Raw genomic sequence first — 27,664 nt, 5'->3', positions numbered from 1 at the left:
ACCTGCCAAATCCCAACTCAGGGTCTCATTTCTTTTTTTATACTTCATACTACTTCAAGAATAATGTATCATTGTAGGAACCACAGCTTGCATTTTCAGTTAGAAGCCTTCTACCAGTTTGGTTTTGTAAGATGCAAGAGCAACTGCAAAGATGAGCTCATAATAGTCTTGACTATTATGCCCTGCTTCAGTTTGAGTACTTACTTTACATATAATCAAGCTTGTCCCACCAATAAGCAGGACCTCAGACTACTTTTAAAGTAGGCCTAAATGAAAAGGTAGAATTCAATCTATATTTTTGCTTTTTATTTTCATTAATTTAAGGTTTTGATACCTTTAAAGAAGCATAATTGATGAAAATACATATTTTGTGGTTTCTTGAAAAGATTAACATCTTATATTGGGTGTAAATGGATTTAGTCTTAACTTACTCAGGGGCAAGATACTTTTTTCCTCTGTTATCATCTGCTTATCTTGATTCAGAATGACCAATCTAGAAGAAACTGTGGCTTGTGTACCTATTGAAACTTAGCTAAGCTCACATCTTTTTGATAAGAGGTAGGATTGGACTTATGTCTTATTCTTCAGAAATCACACCATTAAACAGTCATGGCAAGGAGTGCCCTTGCTCTGTTCTTGAAAAAAATATTGAGAGCCTGCTGAATTCAAAGCAGCTTGACTCTGTCAGCCCACTTCATAAATATAGTATAGTGAAGTAAGATTTTTTTAAAAATTAGGTCTTTGCATTTTCCTTGTTATAAAATATAGTTGTCATAAATTAATCAATCATGTTTTTAATACCCTAAATATAAAAAGCTGGATGCCCCTTGGGATACCTTTGATTTTTTTAAGTGAAATATATTTTGTTACATTTATGTTAATTATGTGCAGACTACACATTTTTTCCAAAGATCCATTACCTGTCTCAGACAAATATAAATTATTGTTTATTTACTAAGTAAAGTGTTAAGTATTTGGTGCTTTTTAATTAATGAGCAGCCAGTTATACTGTGGTTCTATGTATATTCAAACTAGTACTTACACCTAGAAATTATTATTGCTGTGGTACAGAATGTCCATTTTATTCAGTAGAATATTTTGGGTTATGCTATTCTGTTTTATTCTTTTCAGCTTCGTGAGTGTGTGTGTGTGTGTGTGTGTGTGTGTGTGTGTGTGTGTGTATGTGTGTTTGAGAGCTTTTTTCCCTTCTGTCTAAATTCACTTTCTCTAAGCAGTGTTGTAATATTCTTATTTAAAATTATTGTAAATATTTAATCATTACATTCTTACCTCTCGGTGATTAACTAAATTAATTAACAGAATTAAACTAAACTTTGAATTATAGAGAATTAATTTTATGTCATATTTATGTTAAAACACATCAAACAAATATTTGATAATTTAAGATTTATTTGCTCATTGCATATAAATAGGGAATCACTTTAAAAGTTAGAATCTCTTGAATATGATGAGAGTGGATTATAGTTTAGGAGACCCTTGTTACAGACAGTTCTCCCATGAACACTCTCTCTTTAGTGTTATCTCTGAACTGACTTACTATTACTTGGTCCCTCTAATTTACAGAAATGTTGTGAGAGTCAGCTGTCATAATGAGCTTACAGTCCTGAAGAAATCCGTAATGTATAATTACAAGTGTCACATCATTTTGTGACTTGTCGATTCCTGTTTTGTGCACTATAGCAAGCAGATCATCTTAATAACTCACTGAGCATAGTAACTCAATTGATCCTTACAACACATCTATATACTAGGCATTATTGTTTTGTTCATTTTACAGATAGAAAATAATACACAGAGAAGCTAAGTATTCTGCCCTAGATAACACAACCTGTAAGTGCTAGAGCCAGGATTTGGGCCAGTCTGACTTCAGAATCTTAATCAAATGCTATAAATGGTGACAGACATAGGGCAGCAGGCTGCTTCTAAACGTTGGGATGTGTTCTACTAGGTTCTGAAGACATTCTGTGTCTATTTCACACCATAATTAAGTAGGGAGTTTACCATGTTTACATTCATCACTCCCAACTTTAAAAAGTCCATCAGTTTCAGAAAAAAAAAAGACACACATTCATGGTCTTAATGAAATTTATAATGGCACCGAGTTTATTTGTTACTACAATGTTTTCTAACATTATGATAGCTTTCCTGGCACATGACTTTCTAAATAGAAAGATTTTTCTCTGTCCATTTGTAGCTTTTGTGTTAGTATCAAAAGTTTCCTCTTAAACTAGTAATGACTCTTGAATTTGTATGCTACTGTCTTTTTATTCATGATTAGTACATTCATAGATTATCAGTTGATATCATCTGCAAAATAATGTAAGTCATATAGCAAATAATAAACAGTTTGATCCTCTATGAAATCCCTTTAGCTCTGTGTATTGCCTGATATTGAGCAAAGTTATAGTAGAGAGACCAAGATTATTTTGTTTTTATTTTGAAAGGCCTACAGTATGCAGCCTTTCTCCAGGACAGCAACCCCAAACAAGGTGAACTAATTTTGCACTGTTATTTTACTTTAAATCTGCTTTTAAAAAATACTACATTTCTATCTTTCTTTAGGCTAGTTTAGTTAACTCTTGTTAGAATTGTTCATTAACACCATATTGTCTTTACTTTGCTTCTAGTTGGGGATTTTTTGCTAATAGGTTTGCTTTTTAAAATTTTTCTTCAAGTATTGAAGTGGCATTTCACATATTATGCTACTAATCAGGCTGTATGAGAGTAGTTGGTGACATCTGGTAAAATCCAGGAAAATGCAGGATTAGCTTTTGGGCATACATTATTATTAGAGCACTATGTAAATTAATTCTGTTTACTAAAAGAGAAATTGTAGGCAACTCTGCCTATCTTAAACATGCTTATGTAATTTATACCTCAGAAAAGTGTGCCCTGGGTTTAGAATGTAATAACTTTTGAACTTCTGTGTGTTTTGTATATTCTAAACAGCTATTGCTATGATTAAAAGAATGAACAGGTATGTTCCCAGACCATACCTCTTATATCTGATAATGGAGTTATTCATATGCCTTTATGTAAATAGTATATCCAAATTTTCTCTACTTTTATTTCATTTGAATTATATTTTTATTTCTGTAATTGTTATGAAAACTAGGTCTGCTATTAAACACCCCAATGAGGAAAGATCCATTTTCATCTCATTTTATGGGTGGATGGGAGAGAAAGGAATAGAAAAGGGTCAGAGGTAAAGTGGGGAGGCTAGAGCTTTAGAGCTGTGCACCAAAGTTATACTCTTGCTTTTTTCTCTTAATTTACTTAGTAATCACCATTTTAAGAACTACAGGAAGATGAATTAATGTAAAAAATTTCAAATGATGAAGGTTGGCACTTTCTTTTGTTAATAACGAGTTAAACATAAGCCTCAAAGAGATGTTTCTGAACAACTTATGAAAAAATATTCTGAAATATTTTGTTTTAAACTTGGCAAGAGTTCTGTTAGTTCAGAATAGAGCAAAGTATCTTATCTCCACTCAAACCTAATTTATCAATGATTTTTGATATAAATATTAAAATAGCAGCTTACATATGAACACTTGGAGTGCGGGAAACGAGTTAAGTCGGCTCGCGTGAATTGCGCGTACTCCGCGGGAGCCGTCTTTAACTCGGTTCATATAGATTTGCCGTGGAGTGCGGGAAACGTGTAAACTCGGGCCGATTGTAACTGCGTATTACCAAATATTTGTTTGTAATCCACCCTTTTGGTGGATGGAACAAAACCAAAAGACAGAGCCATCTTATATTTTGGCGGGAAATTCACCCGCACTCCAAGTGTGAACATTGTGAAATGGGTACACAGTGACTATTGTTTCGTACAGCCAAGCACTACATATATTATGTCTCTGCAGTGCCACTATGTCAAACTTGGTGAGATAGGTATTTTTCCTACCATGCACACATCATTGTTTTATGTCTCATCAGTATCTTACGATTTGTTTAGCAGTTTGACTGAAATTACTCCAGTGTAAGTTTATAGAGTATATCTATCTGCAGCAAATAACTAGAAATGGTTATGTTTTTCTTTATTGCTTTGGTCAATGAAGACCATGATTTCTGAAGAAAAAGTAAACTGAAAAGTTTACATTTTTGCTGAGTTTGCCAATGTGCTGTAGCCATGACTCTGAAAGTGAATTTTGGAACATTAGTGACTCTCCTCCCTTTTGAAGGTGTTGATAGTAGCCCTGTCATATGTTCAGGCAGTAATTAGTACATTTCAGCCGTAGGCGCTAAAGGAGTTACTGCCTGCTAAACAAGTGTTTTATTTGAAGCCCATTTAATGGGGGAGTAATTGACATAAGAAACCCGTTCAGTTTCAGAAACAGAGTGTAGACAGTGATTTATAAAAAAGACAAACGATGGCAGAACCCAAGTTTGGAATTCAGGAAATTCAAGTTTGGAAATCATTGGCAGTGGCCTTGATTACACTGAATGTGGATTAAACCATTGTTCACTTAGTTACCACATCTACAAAAGAAAGCTGAGAATGAATCCATCACTCTTAACAGGTATTTTTTGACAGAAGCTAAGAGTGGCATTTATGAAGAATGAATTCTAAATTAAGAGGACTTATAACATCTTCCTGTTTATGTTTAAATGGTATTGGCTGTACAAAAAGAGTGTAACAAAAAAGAAAATGTTGAAGAAAACCTACTGCAGTTATGTTCTTTTATTTCCAGGAATAGTCCAAGTAAGAAAATAAGCCTACTTCCTTTTAAGTTTTTTTATGGCAATGTCCTTTGGAGAATGTGATTAAACCTTTAGTTTCACATTTTCAATTTATTTTTCCAAATTCAACAGACCCTGAAAATTTGACAACCTATCAGAACATGGACATTCTGATTAATGGTTATTTTCAATAAAGCATCCAATACCATGGATGAGAAGATAAGAATAGTGAGCATCACCATTTATTACTATTTTCTCTGTTTCAACAGTGAGCTAATTAAGTACTTACTATATTTTTCTAGAAAGCAGAACAAAACAGAGGTTTGTTTATTTGAAATACTAAGGTATAGATGTTTGTTTGGGATATTCAGTTTATTGAAGAAATCATTCCATAGATTATGTTTTTAAAATTGAAGATAATGTTAGACTACGATTGGCTTTGGACTTATTTTTGAACTGGTTTTGCTATCAAATCACCTTAAGATATTTTGAATATTAATACTGTTTAGGGAAGAATTTAAAATTTAAAGAAGCAAATTTGTAGATATTTTTCCCTCTTGTTTTAAAATGTCTAAAATTGTTTATGATGCCTAACTTCTGATGGACTTTAGTTTCAATTTTGTTCTTAGTCATTGCAGATATTGACAAAATGTCATACGAAATTATTTTGTATTTTTTGTAGGACTGGGAAACAGAAAATCATGACTGGTATTGTTTTGAATGCCATTTGCCTGGAGAGGTGTTGATATGTGACCTGTGTTTTCGTGTGTATCATTCCAAGTGTTTGTCTGATGAGTACAGGCTTAGAGACAGCAGTAGTCACTGGCAGTGCCCAGTTTGCAGGGTGAGTACCTATATGAGCTTTAATGTGCTGGTCAGAGGGTTGGAGTTCATTGACAATAGCTGCACAAAGATACCCCAGGTGGTCGTGCCAGGTTGATGGATAAAGTACTGGAGGGTGGGGGTTATCTGCTGAAATGATGATATATAAACATAGAGCACTCATAAATGGATATCACAGAACACATGACATATTCAGGGTTTGGATTTTAGAAAGTTGTAATCATATAAAAATATACTCTCTTCCCTTACTTTACACTTGCCTCTGGATTGTATGACTCCTTCAATGAATAGTCTTTGGGAATTAAGAAACACTCTTCCATACCAAGGTCTGTTCAATTGTGTCCTCTTCGCTACTCAGAAAACAAAGCAAAAAGGCACATTGTTGGAGACATTCTGTATCTACTTCTCATTTATATTCATGTAACATCCCCCCCCCCTTTTTTTTTGTCACGTCATGGGTTAGTTTCTTTCTTGCTTATAACTCATTCGGAGGGTGGATGGATGCGACAGTTGTATGTATATAAAACATTCCAACTTAAAGCAGAATGAAATAGGCTGGTAGGTAAAATAGGTACTTTCCACAATTATTTTCATTCATATTATTTCCCCATTGAAAAGTATACATGCTGTGATTGTTGGTTGCAGGATGTGGTATGTGTGTGTATACGAGTGATGTGTGATACCTAAATACTGCATTACATGTGGCAGTGATGGTGATTAGCAATGAATTACTTGATTGTAACCACTATTATTTTGTACTTAAAATTATTAAGATACTTATTTGGAACTATGCAGATCACCTAGATTACTGAGTTGTTTGTGAATATACTTTGTAATACTGGAGTAACTTAGATACTCATTTATTCTTCCAAAAATATATTTGTCTTCATAATTTTTCTTCTCTTTGTTTTCAGCCAAACATGTTCTGCCAGTATAATGAGCAAAAGATAGTGTACATTCTAGTCTTTCCTAGTACCTATGGTTTTGTATTACTTTAAGTGTACCACATCCTACCAGCATATTCCATAGGCAGACAAAAGACCATTGAGATAACATTAAAAAATAATGTGTGATGATGATGTAGTAAAATGCCTAAATGCTACATAAGCAGTGATAAATCCCTAGGATGAAATATATTAGTATAAAGCCTCAGGTTGCAGATTACCTTCTTTTTGAGGTCTTCCAAGAATTTATGTATCTACAAAAAATTATTGTAATTGGTGGTATGGGAACTGCATTTAATATTCATATTCTGATTTGTGCATTTTATAAACTAATTCCTGTTTTTTGATAACAATTTAAAGTAAGTAAAGAATAATGAGATCTTAAGAACAGAAAGCATTACAGTATAAAAATATAAAAGAGATGGGGTCACTGACCAAATACTGAATCAGGAGTTTAAGAAGTACAATGCTGGACATACCTGTGTCTTTATAGCTATAGCTTTTTAATATTTAATATTTAGTTCTTATTTTCATAGTGAAGAATTTAAACAGTAACACTAGGATTTTTAAGGATGTGTTAAACTTTATTATGTGTTTTATATTCCTTACATGAAGAATGGAAATTGAACAGTTATACCTCTGAAGAAAATGTGTAATATTTCTTCCATTAGAATTCACCATCAAGTTGTCAGATTCCATTTTCTATGTGTTTGCTTTACTCTTTACTGATTAGATGATTTTTTTAAAAAAAATTTCAGAGTTTTACTGGCTCACACAGAAACATGATAACCAAAATGGAACTCAGCTTACCCCATCCTATTTTTCTTTTCTTCCCTCTTGGTTTCTACTTGTCTTTGTCAGTCTAGATAGTCTCACATCTACCCTAATAAAAGAGAAAGATGCAAATTGACCGTACCTTCGCAACACTCACCAATCAGGAGTGAGTATGCAAATCAACCCAACAAAGATGGTGGGTTAATTTGCATACGCAGGCACTGAGCGGCCGGTGGCCAGGTGGGACGGGACGCTTGCATCATCGCCATGGTGACGATGCAGGCATTCCACATCGCCCCAGCTTCTCCGGGCCTCCTGGTAGTGTGGGAAGGTGGAACGGCAGCTCCTGGCCAGAGCGAAGGCAGTGCTGGCAGCCAGGGGAAGGAAGGCCCATCTTGCACGAATCTTCGTGCATCGGGCCTCTAGTTGTGGTATAATTACACTTCCTGAAAAGGAAGCTATGAGTCAACAAGAAATTGTTAACACTTTCGTTTCATAAACTAACTGTGAGTTGGTTAGGCTCAAAAGGCCTTTTTCTGGGTTGGGTGTGGTGAGTTTTAACTTCAGCTTTAAACTTTCCAAAGAAGTAGTTTTTTCTATGTTAGAATTATTGTACTTTAATTGTTAATTATTACTTTCAAGAAAAGGTTAGTGTTATCTTCTTTTCCTGGGAGAAGAGGTGATAATAGCCTTGAAATTTGAATGGAATTTTAAATATCCTTAAGGTAAAATATTTTGCTTGATTTTTGTTGTTGTTTAACAAAGCATCAAAACGTGAAGCCATTTTTTTATAATCTAACATGAGAGTGACTGACCAGATTGAAATATTCGTGGACCAAGAGAACTGAGAGACTGCAATTTAAGAACTGTGGTTCTAAACCAGCAAAACAGTCTTTTCTGTTTTTCTTTTTAATTAATGTTTGGGAAAATATAGACTAATTAGATACTAGTATGCTAATAAGGAATTTTGAAGATAGATGCCCAGAACAAAATTTCAGTGAAGGCTTAGCAAATAGATGGAACCCCAACCATTATTACCTAAAATTTAAGTTTAAAACATTTCTAATAAATTATGGCGATCAGAAGACTAATTCATTTTTACATAATCTCTTCCCCTCAGTATTGAAAAAGTCACTGAACATGTCAATCCTAATTGAAAATAAATTTTAAAAAATAATAAGAGTACATGTAAGGATTCATTTTAAAAAGTCACTTAGAATAGGTTCTCTCTACTTAGCCATCAGCTGTTGTTACTTCAGCTCAAGCAGCTTTATCTTAAATATCTGACTATGAAATATTTTAAGAGGGTAATGGTTGGAATTTTTCTCAATTTAACATAATTTTATCAGTTTTCATAATCTCAAGAATCTCAGAACCCAGGATATTTCTTTGGAATGTTTGCCTTTCTAAAAAAAATTAAGCTGTTACTTTATGGATGTAGTAGATTGTTATTGAAAAATAGCCTATGAATATCAGATTAGCATTTTACTTTGAAGAAAATTTGAGTCATGTTCTTTTTCACACTTTTAAAAAATGTTTTTATATGCTTTTATTGATTTCAGAGAGAGGAAGGGAGAGGGAGAGTTAGAAACATAATTGATGAGAGAGAATCATTGATTAGCTGTCTCCTGTGTGCCTCCTACTGGGGATTGAGCTGGAAACCTGGGCATGTGCACTGACCGGGAATTGAACCATCACCTCCAGGTTCATGGGTTGACACTCAGAGCCACACTGTTTCACATACTTGTTACTGGAAACTGTCATTAGTTTTTAAAAAAGGGTGGGGGGAGAGACTTAAAATATTTATTTTAACTTGGTTGTAAAAAATTCAAGTGATTTAGAGGCTAAAGAAAAAGTAAAATTTCTGGAAATGTTGTCACATAATAGGTGAATGTTCTCACAGATATCCGTCCTGCCCCTCTCTCCGAGCTCACCCATTTGTATCTTCTCTATGTAGTTTTATGTACATCGCTAGATGGAATCAGTTTGTTTCTATTCAGCAATGTCCCAATCTTTTATATAAGTATCATAATGTGCCATAATTTATTTAACCAGTGCCCCACTGGTGCTTATTACATTGCTTCCATTGGCCTGTCCAATCAGTTACATCACACTGAAACTTAGCTGTCAAAGAGGACATTCATGTTGCTATGTTCAGAGTCATCCCACACTTTCCACTCTGAAGAGCAGTCTTCTCATTACATTTGGATGTATTTGAATTTTATATTCCTGAAACAGCCATGAATTTTCTAGGGGGGGAAATAGAAAACATTAACTTTTAAGTGAAAATTGCTTTTGAGATTTTATTTGCCTAAAGAATATATCTTTAAAACACAGTGTAATCAATTGTATTTTTTAAAAAGAGACAAAATAAATTTCCTTCTACCTATGTAATTCTGTATGATCTCTTTCATAGATAGAAGTAAATTTATTCTTCAGAGGATAAATTAATTGAAGTGAAATTCTTAAATTTTAAGGACTAAGCACATGTAAATTTTTTATAACAATCACTAAATTATCCTGCAGAAGATTATACCCATTTATGCCAACATGAAAGTATTTTCCAATTTTTTTTTACTAATTTGATACGGTACAACTGTCTGTATTATTTTAATGTTGTTTCCTTTCATAAATGTATTTTCCAAATTGCAAAGTCATTTTATCCTTTGATGCTGTGGTTATAGAAGACAGGCCGGGGTGTGTACACAAGCCGATGTGCACGTGTGTGTGTGTGTGTGTGTGTGTGTGTGTCTGTCTGTTGTGTCTGTATGAGCACACATGTGCATGGATGCAGAGCTGGTGTGTGTGTGTACCTTCGTGGTGCATGTCTGTGCAAGCATGGGTGTGTTTGTGGAGGGTGGGGGCATGTGTGCACATCTTGTGTATGTATGGATGTCTGTTGTGTGTTCAAGTGTACATGTGTGCATGCACGTACACGAATTCATATGGGGATGTGTGTGCATGTTCTGCACGTTTGCTGGCCTCCAATCTTGCTGGTGAACATTATGATACTGCTTGAGTAATGACTACTTGAAATTTTTTTAATATACAGGCAGGTTAATGTGTTCTAAGAAACCCGAGGACCACCTCTGAGACTGGAGCACCATGTTGCTTTTTAGAGCAGCACTTGCTGGGAGACGTTTCTGTGGGGATGGAAATGCTCTATCTGTGTTGTCCAGTAGGAACTTCCAGCTATGTATGTTTATTGTGAGACCCAGAAATTGGAATTCAACTTGGCAAATGTGGCTATGGCTACCTATTGTATCATACAGTGCTGTTTGAGAACTGCATGTTCTAAATGCCTGTACTACTCCCAGAGAAGCATCTTTGGTACAAAATGTCTGCCTCATGACTGACCTGGCATTTGTTCTCCCTATGAAGCTATAGTTAGGACTTGGAAGAATTCTAAAGGAGGGATATAGATCAGCACTGCCCCTCCTTTCCCTCATATACACAGCAGATTATACAGCAAACACTGAAAAATACAGGGCAGTGCAGGTTGATGGCTATAATATCAGATAGTGCTGCATTTGCTTTGAATCTGGTACCTCATAAAAAGTCAAATTAACTTTAGAGGAAAAACTGTATATATAGCCAAACAAAATAATTGGCACTTTCCTACTTAGTAAGTTTGAGATGTATTTTGAACCTGGGTCCCTGTTTCCTCTATCCTCTTTTAACATGTTCATGTTTCTTACAGAAATGATTTTTGTTTTCATAACTTAGATTTATATTACTGCTCCTTTAGGTTCAGATATATGAAAATTTTATATGTGGACTAAAATATGTCATTAGAGAGGAAAATTTTGTGTAATTTGTGCCTTTACTGTGAGCACATAGAAAGAGCTAGAATGGGAAGACCACAGCGACTTACAGTACTTGTCTCCTTTTCCATATTTGGGCCTCTAAAACAGAATATTGCTCTAGTGAAATCCATCCAGAGATTTTTATCTTAGGCTTTTATATTATACTAGAGGCCCGGTGCACAAAAATTTGTGCACTCAGTGGGGGGAGGAGTTCCCTCAGCCTGGCCTGTGCCCTCTCGCAGTCTGGGACCCCTCGGGGGATGACCACCTGCTGGCTTAGGCCTGCTCCTCGGGGGATTGGGCCTAAGCTGGCAATCAGACATCCCTCTGGCAGCCCAGCAGCCCTTGGGGGATGTCTACTTGCCAGCGGGGAGCAGACCTAAGCTGCAGTTGGACATCCTTAGTGCTGCTGAGGAGGCAGGAGAGGCTCCCACCACCACCGCTGTACTGGCAGCCATCAGCCTGGCTTGTGGCTGAGCAGAGCTCCCCCATGTGGGAGCGCACTGACCACCAGAGGGCAGCTCCTGCGTTGAGCGTCTGCCCCCTGGTGGTCAGTGTGTGTCATCGTGACCAGTCATTCCCAGTCTTTCTGCTGTTAGGGTCAGTTTGCATATTACCCTTTTACTATATAGGATAGAGGCCTGGTGCACAGGTGGGGGCCGGCTGGTTTGCCCTGAAGGGTGTTCCAGATCAGGGTGGGGGCTGATGGCTGTTTGCAGCTGGTCACACCCCTTCAGGGGTGGGGGGTCCCCACTGGGGTGCCTGGCCAGTCTGGGTGAGGGACTGAGGGCCGTTTTCAGGCTGGCCGGCGACTAAAGCTCCCAGCCTCTCCTTTTTTTTCTTTTTTTTTTTATTCTGGGATTTATTTACCTTCTATAATTGAAACTTTGTTGCTGTCACTGGAGCTGAGAGCTGGCTCTTGCTCGCTCCAGCTCTAAAGCCACGGCCTGCTGAAAGCAGGTATCTGGGGTTTGTTTAGCTTCTATAATTGAAACTTCGTTGCTTTCGGAGCTCAGAGCTGGGCCGCGGCAGGGGGGGGAACCTTGGCTTCCTCCAACACTGGAGCAAGCAAGCCTCCTGCTCGCTTCAGCTGCGTGGCTGCCGGCCGCCATCATGGTTGGCGGTTAATTTGTATTACGCCCTGATTAGCCAATGGGAAGCGTAGCAAAGGTATGGTCAATTACCCTTTTTGTCTTTTATTAGATAGGACTAGAGGCCCGGTGCACAAAATTTGTGCACTGGTCGGGGGGGTGTCCCTCAGCCTAGCCTGCACCTTCTCCAATCTGGGACCCCTCGGGGGATGTCCGATCATCGGCAGTCAGACATCCCTCTCACAATCTGGGACTGCTGGCTCCTAACCACTCGCCTGCCTGCCTGATTGCCCCTAACTGCTTCTGCCTGCCAGCCTGATCGATGCCTAACTGCTCCCCTGCCGGCCCAATGGCCCCCAACTGCCCTCCCCTGCTGGCCTGGTCACTCCTAAATGTCCCCTCCTGCTGGCCTGATCACCCACCACTGCCCTCTCCTGTCAACCATCTTGTGGCTGTGGGCGCCGCCATTTTTGAGTGAGTGGCAGTCAGTATATTCCCTCCTTATTGGTTGTGGGTGCCGCCATCTTTGAGGGCGAGGTAGTCAATTAGCATATTCCCTCCTTATTGGCTGTGGGTGCCGCCATCTTTGCGATGGTGTGAGGGTCAATTAGCATATTCCCTCTTTATTAGATAGTATTATAACATAAAATTTTTGTATTACAATTTTTTTATATCCTGTAGCAAACTTTGGTTCACTTTGCATCCCATTTATGACATACTTATTGTGACTTTTATATGAATAGGTCAATGTAAGTCATATTCCTCCCCCTCCCCCCCCCACACACACACATTTCAGATGGCATTTTGTAGTTTAAGGATCACAAATTTTTAAATTGTGTTAATATACAAATTGGTGATCAGCCTAGCCCATTAATAAAATGGAGGAATAAGAAAATGTAGATAAGGAAATGAAGAAGAATCTATGTGGAAAAATTTTATTAATAATTTAAAAAATGTATATATTGATCCTACATCAAAACCAAAAGGTCTCCCAACTTGTAGCACCTGAGTCTCTGATCAGGCATCTGCAGAGATTTTAGGAAGAGTGCCCCTTAGTGCTACTTTCACATTAATTGGAACTATTTCAAGCATTTCCTACTACAGTTTCTCTTTAAAATATTTGAAAAAAATAAAATATTTGAAATGAAGATATATATTTTACAGGAAACTTAATAATTTAAAGATATATATGCAGAAGGAAGTCTATAGAAAGCATTTCAAGTTAACCTTTAAATTGGATAAGACCCAGATACTATATTTTTTTCACACGGTTTATAGTATACTCATTAGGCAACTGAAAATGAAGGAATTTAACTGGTTTACTAAAACCAAACCATGACTAAATCGCCATTAGAAAGCCACCTCGAGTTTTATCAAGTGGGTACTTATCAATGTTACTGACTTGCTAATGTTAACTTAGTTCTGGGTAAAGTTATATTTTGAGTCATTTGCACCATGACTTTTGTTCAGATAGCTAAAGAAAAAGTCATTGATGAAAGTTACTTCTTGAAACTGGTGATAGAAATTTACTTCTGAATCCATTTTTCATTCTGTTGGGTATGTAGGCAATACAGTTCTTTTTAAATTCCAAAATCAGGAGAATGTCCATTTAATGTTCAGAATGAAATAGGAAAAAGTGCTAAATGAAAATATTTTGAACATGAATTCCTTATTATGTATTTATTATGAAACTGTAACTGTTCTTACTTTCTGGTCAGTCTTCCTTTGTTAATGTGGGAAATTTATTCATATTTTCACCTTGAAAGTAAGTACCTTTACCTTCAAGATACATATTAACAAATCAGGAATGGAGATTTGATTTTTAAATAAAATAGAAGTAGAAGCCATGTTTGAGGGGATGTGTATTTTTTTTAACTGGTGGGCAATCATAGTATTGAAAATGAATGAACAATAAATATTTTTATAATTTCTACAGCCAACTGAATTATCATCTTTGTACTAGCAAAATAGAAAATTAATTTTAAGATCTTTGTCTAAATCAAGTAATTTATAAGGCAGTTTTACTATTTATCACTACCTTGATTAGAGGAAAAAGTAATGGGAACATTGATAAATGCAGAGGGTTTTAAAAGTTGATCTGGCCCTAGCCGGTTTGGCTCACTGGATAGAGCGTCGGCCTGGGGATTGAAGAGTCCCGGGTTCGATTCCGGTCAAGGCCATGTACCTTGGTTGCAGGCAACATCCCCAGTAGGGGGTGTACAGGAGGCAGCTGATCGATGCTTCTCTCTCATCGATGTTTCTAACTCTCTATCCTTCTCCCTTCCTCTCTGTAAAAAATCAATAAATTATATTTTTTAAAAAAAGTTGATCTGGGTTATAAAACTGTAAAATCTTATGTATTGTTTTCTAGTCTCTTTACAAAACTACCTGGACCCAAGCAAGCAAGAAAAAAATGTCCATGTCTTCTTCATTGCCTTCCTTTGATGAATTTAGCAGTGTTATGGTCAGAAAGGCTTGGATATGAGTGTGAAATGTTTTAGGTGGTAGTGTATTTGGTCTTTGTGATGCATGTATTTGGTGGCTTGTTTAGAATCTTAATAGAATTTTTAACTCTAAGGGATTACGGAAATAATAGTCTCTATATCAAGATGGTTACAACTTAATCTAGATAAATAGAAAGCTTATTTAGTGTTTCCAGTATTGAACTGAAAATAGTACAAAGGGCGCAATTTCCTTTTACTGTCTGCAAATGCATGAGGTGCCAGGGGAAGGTGTGGACAGGTGGGCAGGTAGTATTCCCATTAGCTGATAGTCAGCCTCTGTGAGCATAGAACAAATGATACTCATTTCTTGACCTTAAAACAGAGACAGGCAACTTATTTTCAGAAAAGGATGGAAAGGCTTACTCCACTGAGGAATGCCATTCTGCCTCTGCTTTTTTAAATCTTGTTCTTTCTTTAAAGATTAGTATTGTGTAGAAGGGAAGGAATAAGTAGATACAAAACCTGGTTCCATGAAGTTTTCCTGAATGTCCCTTTTCTAATCTCTGGTCCCTGCAGTATGCCACAAAGGAGTTTAAAATTATCCCCAAAGTCCATTTAATAATGAATGGTAAAATTTCTGACATGCATAATGACACCTCTGTAGCAATTTTTTTGTGAATATAGTAGATGTAGAAATAATACATATTTTTACAATATCAGTTGGTTTTGTGGCCTGTACAATTAAAGATGCTTTAATAGTTTGTAAATCACTCTACCAGCAGTTCTCAACCTGTGGGTCGCGACCCCTTTGGGGGTCGAACGACCCTTTCACAGGGGTCGCCTAAGACTATCGGAAAACACATATATAATTACATATTGTTTTTGTGATTAATCACTATGTTTTAATTATATTCAATTTGTAACAATGAAATTGGGGGGTCACCACAACATGAGGAACCTGTATTAAAGGGTTGAGAACCACTGCCCTAGACTGGCTGCTATAAAGCTGAAAGCTGATTTTATTATCTGAACTAGTCATAACTTAGTTCAGTCAGAGCAAAGAGTTGACTTTGTAAAAATTAATAAATACATATAGAGCTGGAGTAGTATTCAGTGCTGTTTGTAAATCTGGACGAACAAGTCTGGAAACACCTTATTAGTAGAGCTGCATTTGCTAGCATGCTCCAAGTGTCCACTTTATGACACTCTTAGTAGTTTGCATTATCCTCAGAGTTCCAACTTTCAGCTGTAAGGAGACATATTTATGACAGGTTAAGGGAGGTTTAAATTTACATCCTTTAATGTAAATAAATAAAAAAAGCTATTACCAGAAACTCAAGTGCAAATGACTGTTGCTGGATTGGTTGTGGGAGATTTGGCATAGAGCTAGAGCAGCCGTGGGCAAACTACGGCCCGCGGGCTGGATCCGGCCCGTTTGAAATGAATAAAACTAAAAAAAAAAAAAAAAAAGACCGTACCCTTTTATGTAATGATGTTTACTTTGAATTTATATTAGTTCACACAAACACTCCATCCATGCTTTTGTTCCGGCCCTCCGGTCCAGTTTAAGAACCCATTGTGGTCCTCGAGTCAAAAAGTTTGCCCACCCCTGAGCTAGAGGGTACTCCATGTGGTTTGGTGCATCCCACATGCAGAAGTGAGTAAGCCAAGTTTTCCACCATTAGAACTGGCAGTAGGTGTGGTGTTCTTATCTTTAGGTCTTATGTTGGAGAGTTAATTTTAATGTCAGTGCTGGGAGTAAAAAAGACTGAATGTAGGTATATTTTTAGAAAACTGTCCTAGAATATGATTGACGTTGATGGGGCAACAGGGGCCTCAGTGATATTGGAGGAGAAATGGTAGGCCTTTGGGGTACTTCCATCAGACCAGCTCTACCCTTAAAGTCTCAAACATTGAGGTTTGTTATGCATACTTTGTATTCAATCATTACAAATGGTTGTAGATAATACTTTAGAGCCTCTAATTTCAGTAACAACATAGGCAATTTATGTGCAGATAAAATTTATTGTGATTCTTTTCTGTGATTACAGATAGTTAGAGAGCTTGGAGTTTCTTAATTCTTCAAACAATGTAGGTAATTTAAATGCAGATTAGTGTTTCTCCACCAACTTACAGGGCAACCTGTACCAGAATCACCTGGTGTAGTTGTTCAGAACACAGCCTCTGGGCTGAGGCTCAGGAATCTGCTTTTCAACCAGTGCTCCAGATTTGTGAATTTATTAATATTTAAATGAGCCTTTGGTTGTTAGAGGCCAAAGGTGATATTTGGTCCACTGGCAACGAAATGGTTCACACATCAGAAATAAATAAAATGGTTTAGAATGGCCAGAATATGCAAACACAGCTTGGGTGTGTGATTAACTCTTTCACATTTTGGATGGGTCTTGTCAGTTGAATGGCATGGAATATTTTTGTAGTAAGCAGTGAATTTGGTTACTAATGACTATCATCACTTCAATTCACCTAGCACTTACCATGTGCTAGAGAGTGTACAGGCCCCTGGTTACAGAACACTGAATTAGGTAGATTATTATGGATCCTGCTTTCCAGAACTTAAGAGTCTAGTCAAGGGCTGGCAAACCACAGTCCATGGGTCAAATCAAGCCTTCCACCTGTTTTTGTATTGCTCATGAGCTAAGAATGGGGTTTACATTTTTAAATGGTTGAAGAAAAATCAAAAGAGGGATAATATTTTGTGATGTAAAAATGATAAGAAATTCCAATTTTAGTTTCCACAAGTTTTGTTAGAACGTTATTTAAGATGGCATCTTCTCCACCATGGCAATTGAATAGTTGAAACAGACACACTGTGTGTGTTCTCAAATCCTAAAATATTTTCTGTCTGGCCCTCTACAGAGAAAGTTTGCCAACCCTGTTGAGTCTGCTGCCAAAGGACATTCTGGATATTGGGAATCCCCCCAAAAGCGTGAGGCGCTTGTCTTTCTTTAGTCACAGACTTGGGGACTTGGATTTGAATTGAACTCCAGCAGCACAAATGAGAAGATACCTTGATTTCTAATTTCACACTTTTTTTCTTTTGGATACTTGATGTACTGGAATAATGCTTCCACAACTTCATCCTCTGCTAAAATAATGTTTCTACAGTTTAAAGCAAGGTCTCTAGAAAATATTGAAAATTCTAGACCATTTAATCCTGAGTGTCCCTTTGACTAGTGATGCTTAGGCACTGTAATCAATGATCAGTTGTGGATCAAAAGTTGCTTGTACCTTCTTCCAGCCAGAAACACCATAAGTCACTGAGTGTGACACATTATTCATGATTTGTCTGAGATGTCTACCTAGACTCTTCGGATTTGCTATATCCCAGCAATTATTTGCAACTGGCCTGAGAATCCCTTACTCAGGAAGATGCTCAAGATTTTCTGTTATTTTTTTCCCTTTAAGTAGAGGAAAGCAGCCCCTCAGTTGTCTATAATACACTTAAGAGCATCTCACTTTAGTGGATGTCTTATGCACATTTATAACACAGCTTCAGCCATGTGATTATTGTCCCTTTAAAATGGTTCCAACAACTTTAGCCATGAAATGGAAAGTTCGTTCCTTGATAATTTGCAGATATTGCCCAAATCACTCCTGTATGCTGCTGGGTGTTTTGAACAGTTACCAGAAATTTATTGGGCTTTACTAGGTTTGAGCTGCGTGCTGTTACAGAGAGGCCTTTACTGATGAGTCCTGAAGTCTGTACGTAACAGTAGATACAGTTCTTCAAAGCCTGAGAAAAGATTGGGTCTGAAACAATCTGCAGATACTACACAGCATTACTTTTATGTTTTCCAAACTTATGAAGAGCTGCCTGCTTAGTTATGTTACAGACAGAATAGCATTTAACCTTAGAAGCAAATCTTTACTTTCTGTTAGAGTAGCTTTTGCTCAAGCTACTGTGAGTGGCTTGGTTTGGCCGACAGGCATTACCTGAGACACTGTTGTGAATGTCACGTAAGGCAGCTCACATGTATTACCTAAGAAATACCCAGAAGTCTTACAGTGCCACTCTGAGGCAGAAGCTGCAATGCTTTGTTGATTTCTTGTGTGAAATACTAAATCTCTAAATTGTAACTGGAAACTTTAGAAAGAAAGCCCACACAAGTTTAGCAAATGTGAAAGCATCTTATAACAAATGGTTGTTGTTTTTTTAACTTTATATATATATCAAATGTTTTATCCCTGCACATTGTTGGGAAAGGTTTTGCATCTGTTCAGGGTCTTCTCTTTCTTTTGTTTGCTTCAGTTTGCTGAGGAAGCTCCCTGGGCCCCGGGTCTGGGAAGCAGGCTCCTTTCAGTATCCTGGGTAGAGAGCTCTGTGCCCCAGGGCAGCTGTTCACTTACCAACAGAGGGCTTGTATGTATTTCAGTTCTTGTCCTTTATCTGCAATAGAATCCCATATTTATCACCAGAAAAGTGGATTAGGCAGCAGTACAAAATAAACAAGTAGGAGAGGTTTTCAACAAAATAATTTTTTGGATGTGACACTCCTTTTGGTGAATCCTATCCAACCCAAATCACTAAAGTTTCTAGTATAGTATCTGCAAAGTGAACAAATATAGGAGAGAAACATTTCTGTCTGTCTTAGCAAGTAGACAGAGAAAGTTACTAGGTCTGGCATCACTTTAAAAGGACTTTTGAAGATTACCACTTAACACTTCTCAGTTACAAGGTTACAATTGGAACCACTGCACCTGTTTGTGTAAATACATAGCCTCTTTAATAATGCAAGGCAGTGATTCTCAGTCAGGGTCACTTGTTAGAAACACCTGAAGTACTGGCACAGTGAGTGCCCAGGCCCCTCCCTAAGCCGTGGCACCTTGACATTGTGGGGCTTTTTCTTTGAGGTAAAATTTACTTTGCAGGGGTTTGCAAAAGTCTTGAATGTACCATATGATGAACAGACAAATGCACACACACCTGTACACCCAGGTCCCACCAAGGCAGAGAACATGATCATTGTACCCTCCTCCTCAGCCATGGTTCTCATTACTTTTTTGTTGTTGTTGTTAATCCTCTGTCGAGGATATTTTTCCATTGATTTTTAGAGAGAGTGGAAGGAAAAAGGAGAGATAGAGAGAAACATTGATGTAAGAGAGACACATCAATTGGTCACCTACTGCACACACCATGACCAGGGCTGGGAACCAGCAACCAAGGTACATGCCCTTGGCCAGAATTGAAGCTGGGACCCTTTAGTCTGTGGGCCAACGCTCTATCCACTGAGCCATACTGGCTAGGGCCTCATTACTTTCCATCACAGATATGTTGTGCCTGTTCCACAACTTTATATAAGTGGATATTGGTGTTTTTCCCAGTGATTCAACAGCCACAGTTGATGAACATTGAGTGGGATAGCTATGTCTGGGTAGCACTTTATTAAATGGGGTAGAAGACCTCCTGAAGTAATATTTTGAAGGAATTGGAGCTGTGAAGGATGGGATAGGTCATATCTATTCAGCCATGGAAGTCACATGTCCCCCTTGTGTTTCCTTTTACATTTTATGTGAAATAGTCCTTTTTCCAAGCTCATATCACCACTTTTAATTGCACATAGTAGAAAAGAGATACTCTAGCTACTTGACTCTAAACAAACTTAAACATGACAAAAAACCAGATTATCATCTTACATTTATCATTTAGATTTGTGAAATTAAGGCCCTCAGTCTGAACACTGCATTTGCAGTCTTCCCAACAGGAAAGAAATATTGCTGCACCTGGTTGCGCTAATTTAGCAGTTCACTTAAGAATGTTTAAACAGATGAAACCAAAGCATTGTGGGATATGACACCCACATTTTGTGTAAATTCTCTGTGGGAAAGAAGTAGGAATTGAAAATGGACCTTTATTTAAACAAGAACAGTTTAGTGCACAAGTTACCTAAACTTAAGCAAAGTAGAATAGGGTTTTCTGTACCGATTCAAAGTGTTTTCAGTGTTTTTGTTACAAAGAAAGACCAATGTAGTTAGGATGTTTTGTCTATAGTGATGTTCTGATTCTATCACTGCATCAGTTTTGCCCATAAGGAAATATTGAGTTGCTTTGTTTTCTAAGGTTCCAAAAAGAAAAGAAGTTAGCCTACTAACAGTGAAGTTTTCATAGATTGGTGTTTGGAGCACAGGAAGGAGAAAAACATATTTCTGTGTACATGTGAACTACACAGCAACCCACGACACAGGACTATGTTGTGGTAGATGTAGTGAAGAACTCATCCCCATCATCACTGCTCAGGTGACTGTAGACAATATTTAGGGAACATTACTCTTCAGCACTACATAAAAGTGGTGGCTGCATATTTCCCCTAAAGAATATGTTACCTATCAAAAGAACCACAGTCCCACAGATATTACAAGGCTTCTAACCTGATGTACATTGTTATTACATCTGAATTTATACAAATTTATGGTTTAATGATCAGATTGATATTTGGGATCAACTGTTTCATACTGTACCCAAAATATTTGGCATGATAGAGCATGTAGCTGGAATCATTGTTTTTACTCTTTCTTTTTAAGGGAATGTAGGTTTTCCAAGAGGTAAGAAAAAAACAGCTTTCTTGGACTTCTTACTTTTTCTCTTCCCTATATCAAGTTTAACAAATTGTTTAGTATAAAAAGCAGTTTGTGGGAGGATGTCCATGCTGCAAAAACATTTGTCCAAAGTGCTAATAGCTGATTGTGCATCAGACCCACTGAGAGCTCCCTCTACACTACTGTGAGATTTGCAGAATGCAGGAACTGAGCTTAGTTCTCTGTTGTGTCTGGCTTATGGAAGGGACCAATTAATAGTTCTCACATGTTTGTGTGCGTGAGAATCACTGGGGATCTTGTTAAAAATGAGACTTCACAAGCTACATCAAAGCCCTTCTCCCCCCGAAATTATAAACACGGGGTCCAAGAAAGGTCATTGCCTTTTAAACTACACATCTACACCCTTGGTGCTTGGTCTTGGTCATGTCACAAATACCTGAGGAATTAACAAATAGAAGAGTGAACAAGCAGATACAGAGAGCACAGGACCTTCCACCAGAAATTCCAGCTCAGATGCTCAGAGGTAAAGCCCAGCTGCATTTTAAGAAGCTCCATTTAGAAGCTGTGTGCACAGGTCATACCGTAAAGCTGGGTAAGGAAGGAACCATTGATTGTGTCTGTGCATTTTGCCAAAGAATTCAGGCAAAAAGTGGAAGGAGCAAGTCACTTTAAATGTGACTTTAAATGTGAAGCCCATGAAACAATCTCCAGCTAAGAAAATACTTTTCTATGTTTTATTTATATACTAAGGCCCGGTGCACGGAATTTGTGCACTGGTGGGGGCGTGACCTGTGGGGATCCACCTGCTGCGGGAGCAGCCGTTCATTCCAGTCAGTCGAGTGTCCCCCTGGTGGTCAGTGCACGTCATAGTGACTGGTCAACCGGTCGTTCTGCTATTCGGTCACTGGGCTTTTATTATATACTAGAGGCCCCGTGCATGAAATTCATTCAGCCCAGCCTGCACCCTCTCCAGTCAGGGACCCCTTGGGGGAATGTCCGACTGCCGGTTTAGGACATCCCTCTCAAATCCGGGACTGCTGGCTCACCTGCCTGCCTGACCGCCCTAACTGCCCCCCTAACTGACCCACTGAGAGCTCCCTCTACACTACTGTGAGATTTGCAGAATGCAGGAACTGAGCTTAGTTCTCTGTTGTGTCTGGCTTATGGAAGGGACCAATTAATAGTTCTCACATGTTTGTGTGCGTGAGAATCACTGGGGATCTTGTTAAAAATGAGACTTCACAAGCTACATCAAAGCCCTTCTCCCCCCGAAATTATAAACACTGGGTCCAAGAAAGGTCATTGCCTTTTAAACTAGCCTGATGACCCCTAACCATCTCTGCCTGCCGGTGTGGTTGCCCCCAATTGCCCCCCCTGCCGGCCTGGTCGCCCCCAACTGCCCCCAGCCCTGCTGGCCTGGTCGCCCCTAACAGCCGCACCCCCGCCAGCCTGGTTGCCCCACGCAGCCTAGTGTTCAGTCATCAGTCCGGTTGTTTCAGTTGTGATGACTCCTAGCTTTTTATATATTAGGACTAGAGGCTCAGTGCACGGCATTCGTGTAAGGGGGGGGGGGGGGTCCTTTAGCCCGGCCTGCGCCCTTTAGCAGTCAGACATCCTTAGTGCTGCCACAGAGGCGGGAGAGGCTCCCACCACCGCTGCTACGCTCGCCAGTTGTGAGCCCGAGCCCGGCTTGTGGTTGAGCAGCACTCCCCCTGTGGGAGCACACTGACCACCAGGGGGCAGTTCCTGCATTGAGCATCTGCCCCTTGGTGGTCAGTGCACATCATAGCGACCATTTGTTCCGCCGTTCGGTTGATTTGCATATTACCCTTTTATTATATAGGATAGTATTTTAATATTGTGTGTATAATCAATTCGCTTAAGCTCTGGCTAAGACTTCTCAGTTACATGAGAAATGTAACTGTATTAAGCATATTAAGATGATTTCCTGCATTTACGTTTCTTTGGGAGTTATAATCTAGTGGCCTGAAAAAGTTAAAGCATCTGTTAGTAGGTAGCCCAGACCTACTCGGTCCTCTGCTGTGCCATCTGCTTATGACCCAGTGTCTGCTGTGATTTCTTAACCTTGACTAAAGAAATGAGAATGTTTGTCTTCATTTCTTTGCTATCTACAAAGGACATAAGAGAAATAGAATCCTGGATTTTTCCTTCTTCATGTGAAGTTAGATTTTCTGAGAGATAAATTGAAGAACCTAATTAGCTTTTAGGCCAGCCTGACAGAAATTGGATTTATACTGACTAGATCAATAGCACTTTAAGACAGATATGTAGGTGTGTGCCACTGCACTACTGCACATATTTCATAAGTAACAGATTTTTAATAAAGTTATTTTGAAAGTCACCATGCACGATTGCTAATTTAAAATGCACCCTAAAGGACTTCAGCCATTCATTATGAATATATATCAAAATAAGTGATTCTATATTATGTCATTATTATGTTATCATTATTGTTGTCATTTCTTTTTAATCTGAAAATTGGTTTAAGTTCCAAAATATCAAGAAACAAATGCATAATTTTCTAAGGTATTATTTCAAGTACAACATAATATTTTCTGATTCTTATTACAGTACATGTTATTTTTGCTATGCAAATCTCAAAATCCTCTGTATCAAATATTTTGGAAATAGTGCATTTTATAAATGAAATTTTAGCAGACTATAATCTTTTATATATAGAAGTCTTTTACGTGAATATAGACATATAAATGATCAGATTTTATATCTGGCCTTTCCTGTTTTTAACAGAGCATCAAGAAGAAAAATACAAACAAACAAGAGATGAGCACATACCTGAGGTTCATAGTCTCCCGCATGAAGGAGAGGGTGAGTCCTGCCCCTGGAGTCTTCCCAATTAGATTTCACTCTGGTTCACTCTTTAAAAGTTAATGATTGACAAGTAAATATGTATAGAGCAGTTTTGTCATAATTCTTTTGTATAATAAATAGTTCTATAATAGGCTTTTAGATATTTGTGTTTTGTCTTTGTTTTAGAACAGACATTTCTTTAGCTGCATTAGATTAGAAACATTTACATTTAAAAAATTTGTTTATCAGAACATTTTCATTGATAGTGTTTAAAATGAAATGGAACGCTCCAAAATAACTGTTTTGTCAAAACCTTAAGGAATGCCATGTTAAACTATATAGTGCATGTACATTTCTCTGTTAAGTTCTAAAGTACTTCTTTAGAAATTGATGTTTTACCTGTCTCTCTCTAGCCACATTTAAACTGGTGTATTTAATGACCTTTCAGGCTATAGACCTTAATAAAAAGGGAAAGGACAGCAAACACCCGATGTACCGGAGGCTGGTGCATTCAGCGGTTGACGTCCCCACCATACAAGAGGTAAATCCAGGCCTTCCGTACTGCTTCCCATTTACCTCATGGCTCCCAGGTGAATGAGAGATCACAGCCAAGCATGATCCTGGGTGCCATTCCTTCTTGAGGAGGATGTGCCTGCACAGTGTCTTACTAGAACCAGCTAAGCATGGCCACCACACGTACGTGCCTATTGTTTTAAATTTCGTGTGATCACTCTGGTACAACCAGGCCTTTTAATAGGGCTGGTTTTAAGCGACCTGTAAAGTCTTGATACTTGTTTGTGAAAGCAAATGGATGGGACCCTGGTCAATTTAATATTTCAGATGTAGAAAATTCACATCTGGACACAGGTCCCTAGTTTTAGCAGTAGTACTTGGGGTTTTCTCTCAAGGAAAAATTAGAGCATAGAACTAATCTAGAGTCTTGGGAAACAATGAAATGAACTTGAATCAAATTATTCTTGAAGTTCTTAATGTTATCAATGCTAGCTGAGGATTGTTGGGTTTGTTAATATTTAATTACTAATTGCAATAAAATCCCCTAGAACACTTAGACATGTTTTAAGTTAGGGTTGCTGAATTACTAATTTTGTAATTTATGTGTCATTTTGAAATTTTAAAATCTTATGGTTGGCCATAATAGCTTATAGGAAGATCGTAGGAATTATTTGAAATTATCTTATAAGTTTCCTAATCCCTTAGCACAGTGGTTCTCAACCTTCCTAATGCCGCGACCCTTTAATACAATTCCTCATGTTGTGGTGACCCCCAATTTCTTTGTTACAAATTGAACATAATTGAAGCATAGTGATTAATCACAAAAACAATATGTAATTATATATGTGTTTTCCAGTGGTCTTAGGCGACCCCTGTGAAGGGGTCATTCGACCCCCCCCCCAAAGGGGTCACGACCCACAGGTTGAGAACCGCTGCCTTAGCAGCTGAGAAAGACTAAAGGTGTATTATTTCTATGGAAGGAAAGGGTAAATGACAGTTGTTCCCTTAAAATTCTGGCAAATCCTAGAATAAAAACAATTTAAATTTTACCTACTACTGGCAGATTTCATAGCCTCAGGTATAGCCTCTTTTCCTAAACTCTGAGGCCTCTGAAAGAATGTTGAACCCAGTTGCCCTTCCTGCCCTTGCCCGTGCTCCTGCAGCTTTCCCTTCCTGCATGGCACCGACCCAGATCCCCAGTTTGATCCTCTTGGCTCCATAGAGAACACTAGATGGGTGGATGCTGTCTTGGTTCTCTGCTTGGCAAGTGCTATTCATGAGCAAAAGCACTGTAAGAAAAGTAGAGGAAGACGTGATTTTTATGGTTGTAGGAGCTTAACTACAATCCAGGTCAAAATACAAGGCACAGTGCATACCTCACAAATCACAAAGAGGGTATAAGCATCCCGGAGCCCAATACAGTAAATTGTGGCACATGACAGGAGGCAACTACCTTCAGCTAGGGAATCTGGGAGAAGCCTTCCGAAAAAGGGCCACTGAATTGGGTTTTGGAGGATTTCAAGAAAAAGGTTGGTTCTTAACCTTTTTTTAAATTGATATTTAGAGAGAGAGGGAGGGAGAGAGAATGAAACATTGATCAGCTGCCTCCTGCACACCCCTTCCTGGGGATCAAGCCCAGAACCTGGGCATGTGCCATGAGCTGGAATCGAACACTGCAACCTTTCAGTGCCCTGGACTACACCCAGCCAACTGAGTCACACCTGTCAGGGCAGGTCTTAATTATTCTTTAGAGGCCTTAATATTTTAGTATTTGAAAGCCAAGCAATTTTCAAACCTATTTCCTAAAAATATCACGAGGATAAGAAAATGCCTTCTTGTTGTGGAGTTAATTTGTCATACCCCCTTCTAAAAATTTTGTCTTATCCCAGAAACCCCTCAGATTTCCCACCTAACCTTTCCCAATTCAGAATTACAAATGTGTCTTCTTTAGTTATGTTAAACTATCACAGAGGCTAACAGTTCTTTTTCTTCAATCTTTATTCTCCTGTGTTATAATAAGTAGTTAAGTTCTCATCAGCGACATTGGCCAAAGCTTTTAACTGTTTACAGTGAGCTTTTATCATCGCTACACAAGAAGATGTTCAAGCTGCCAAGTTCACTCTAGTAAATCAGTAGAAAAGACAGCAGTGGCTATAGGACAGCAGATCTGCCACACTTCACCATACTGTCACATTCTAACTGCACTGGAGTTGTGGGTTTCTCTTACATATGGTGTGTCAACACTGTGGGACACAGGAGTAGCCATGATGTTGTTTGGAAAAATCTGTTGCATCCCATACTCTAACCATGTTATCATATTGCAGACAAATATTTTTACTAGTAACTCTTGCCATTTTGTTTTTTAATCACTGCAGAAAGTGAATGAAGGGAAATACCGAAGTTATGAAGAGTTCAAAGCTGATGCTCAGCTACTTCTCCACAATACAGTGATTTTCTATGGAGGTTGAATATTTTTTGCTTTTTCTTTTGCATTTTTTTTCATACCATTTACATTCCATGTTGAGAAATAACTTTTATAAAATATTACATTAAAATTAGTATTTTAATGATCTGTAAGTAATGTTATGGTTTAATCTTAAAAATATTTGGTAATGTAGTTATAGCTTATAGAATGAACTGTCCAAAAGCAAAACACTAGTACACTAAATGATGAAAGTATTACTTTTTATAGTTTTATTTATAAACTTAGTTGAAAGGCTTTTTATAAGCGCTGTGATTAATTCTGGTTGTTTCCCCATTAATATTCTATCATTTAAAGGTAAAGAAAGAGGCCACTCTATACCTAGAGAATTAGTGCTATGTTAGATGTGAAATTAAAGCTGCCTGTAGAATTTTATTTCACTGCCTGAACTTTTAAAAACAATACACATTTTGTTTTAAATGGTATATATCTACTTTTGTCAAAATGAAAGAAAATTTAAGTGAGTATTAATTTTGGTAGTCTGTATTTTAGATTATTGGTAATGGATATCTGTCTTTAATTACAGCAGACAGTGAGCAAGCTGACATTGCAAGAATGCTGTATAAAGATACCTGTCATGAGGTACTGTCTATACCTAGTAATTAAACTCTTACTATATTTCGAATTAATTTATTTCACAATCCCACTCATCTTACATATTTTAATTTTGCAATTTCCA

At 37.8% G+C, this 27,664-nt stretch overlaps 1 protein-coding gene across 20 annotated transcripts in view; it reads left to right on the top strand.

Annotated features, from left to right (window-relative positions):
* ZMYND11 (zinc finger MYND-type containing 11) overlaps positions 1-27,664 on the top strand; it is a 90,074-nt gene that overhangs the window by 39,323 nt on the left and 23,087 nt on the right. For 10 of the 20 annotated variants that reach the window (XR_002831494.1, XR_002831493.1, XM_023761782.1 and 7 more), the window contains 6 exons: positions 2,466-2,510; positions 5,387-5,548; positions 23,931-24,008; positions 24,439-24,531; positions 26,879-26,966; positions 27,512-27,567. Coding sequence is in view for 18 of the 20 variants with exons in the window: in XM_023761782.1 (XP_023617550.1) it covers positions 2,466-2,510; positions 5,387-5,548; positions 23,931-24,008; positions 24,439-24,531; positions 26,879-26,966; positions 27,512-27,567 (522 nt within the window). In the remaining 2 variants the exon portion in view is untranslated. Of the gene's footprint in view, positions 1-2,465; positions 2,511-4,847; positions 4,933-5,386; positions 5,549-23,930; positions 24,009-24,438; positions 24,532-26,878; positions 26,967-27,511; positions 27,568-27,664 lie in introns of those variants that run through there. The other 10 variants (XM_023761780.1, XM_006098030.3, XM_023761783.1 and 7 more) reach the window with 7 other exon arrangements.

Source organism: Myotis lucifugus, unplaced genomic scaffold (genome assembly GCF_000147115.1).
Source record: "Myotis lucifugus unplaced genomic scaffold, Myoluc2.0 scaffold_217, whole genome shotgun sequence".
Classification (NCBI taxonomy): domain Eukaryota; kingdom Metazoa; phylum Chordata; class Mammalia; order Chiroptera; family Vespertilionidae; genus Myotis; species Myotis lucifugus.
This window is presented reverse-complemented; position numbering and strand designations above follow the sequence as displayed.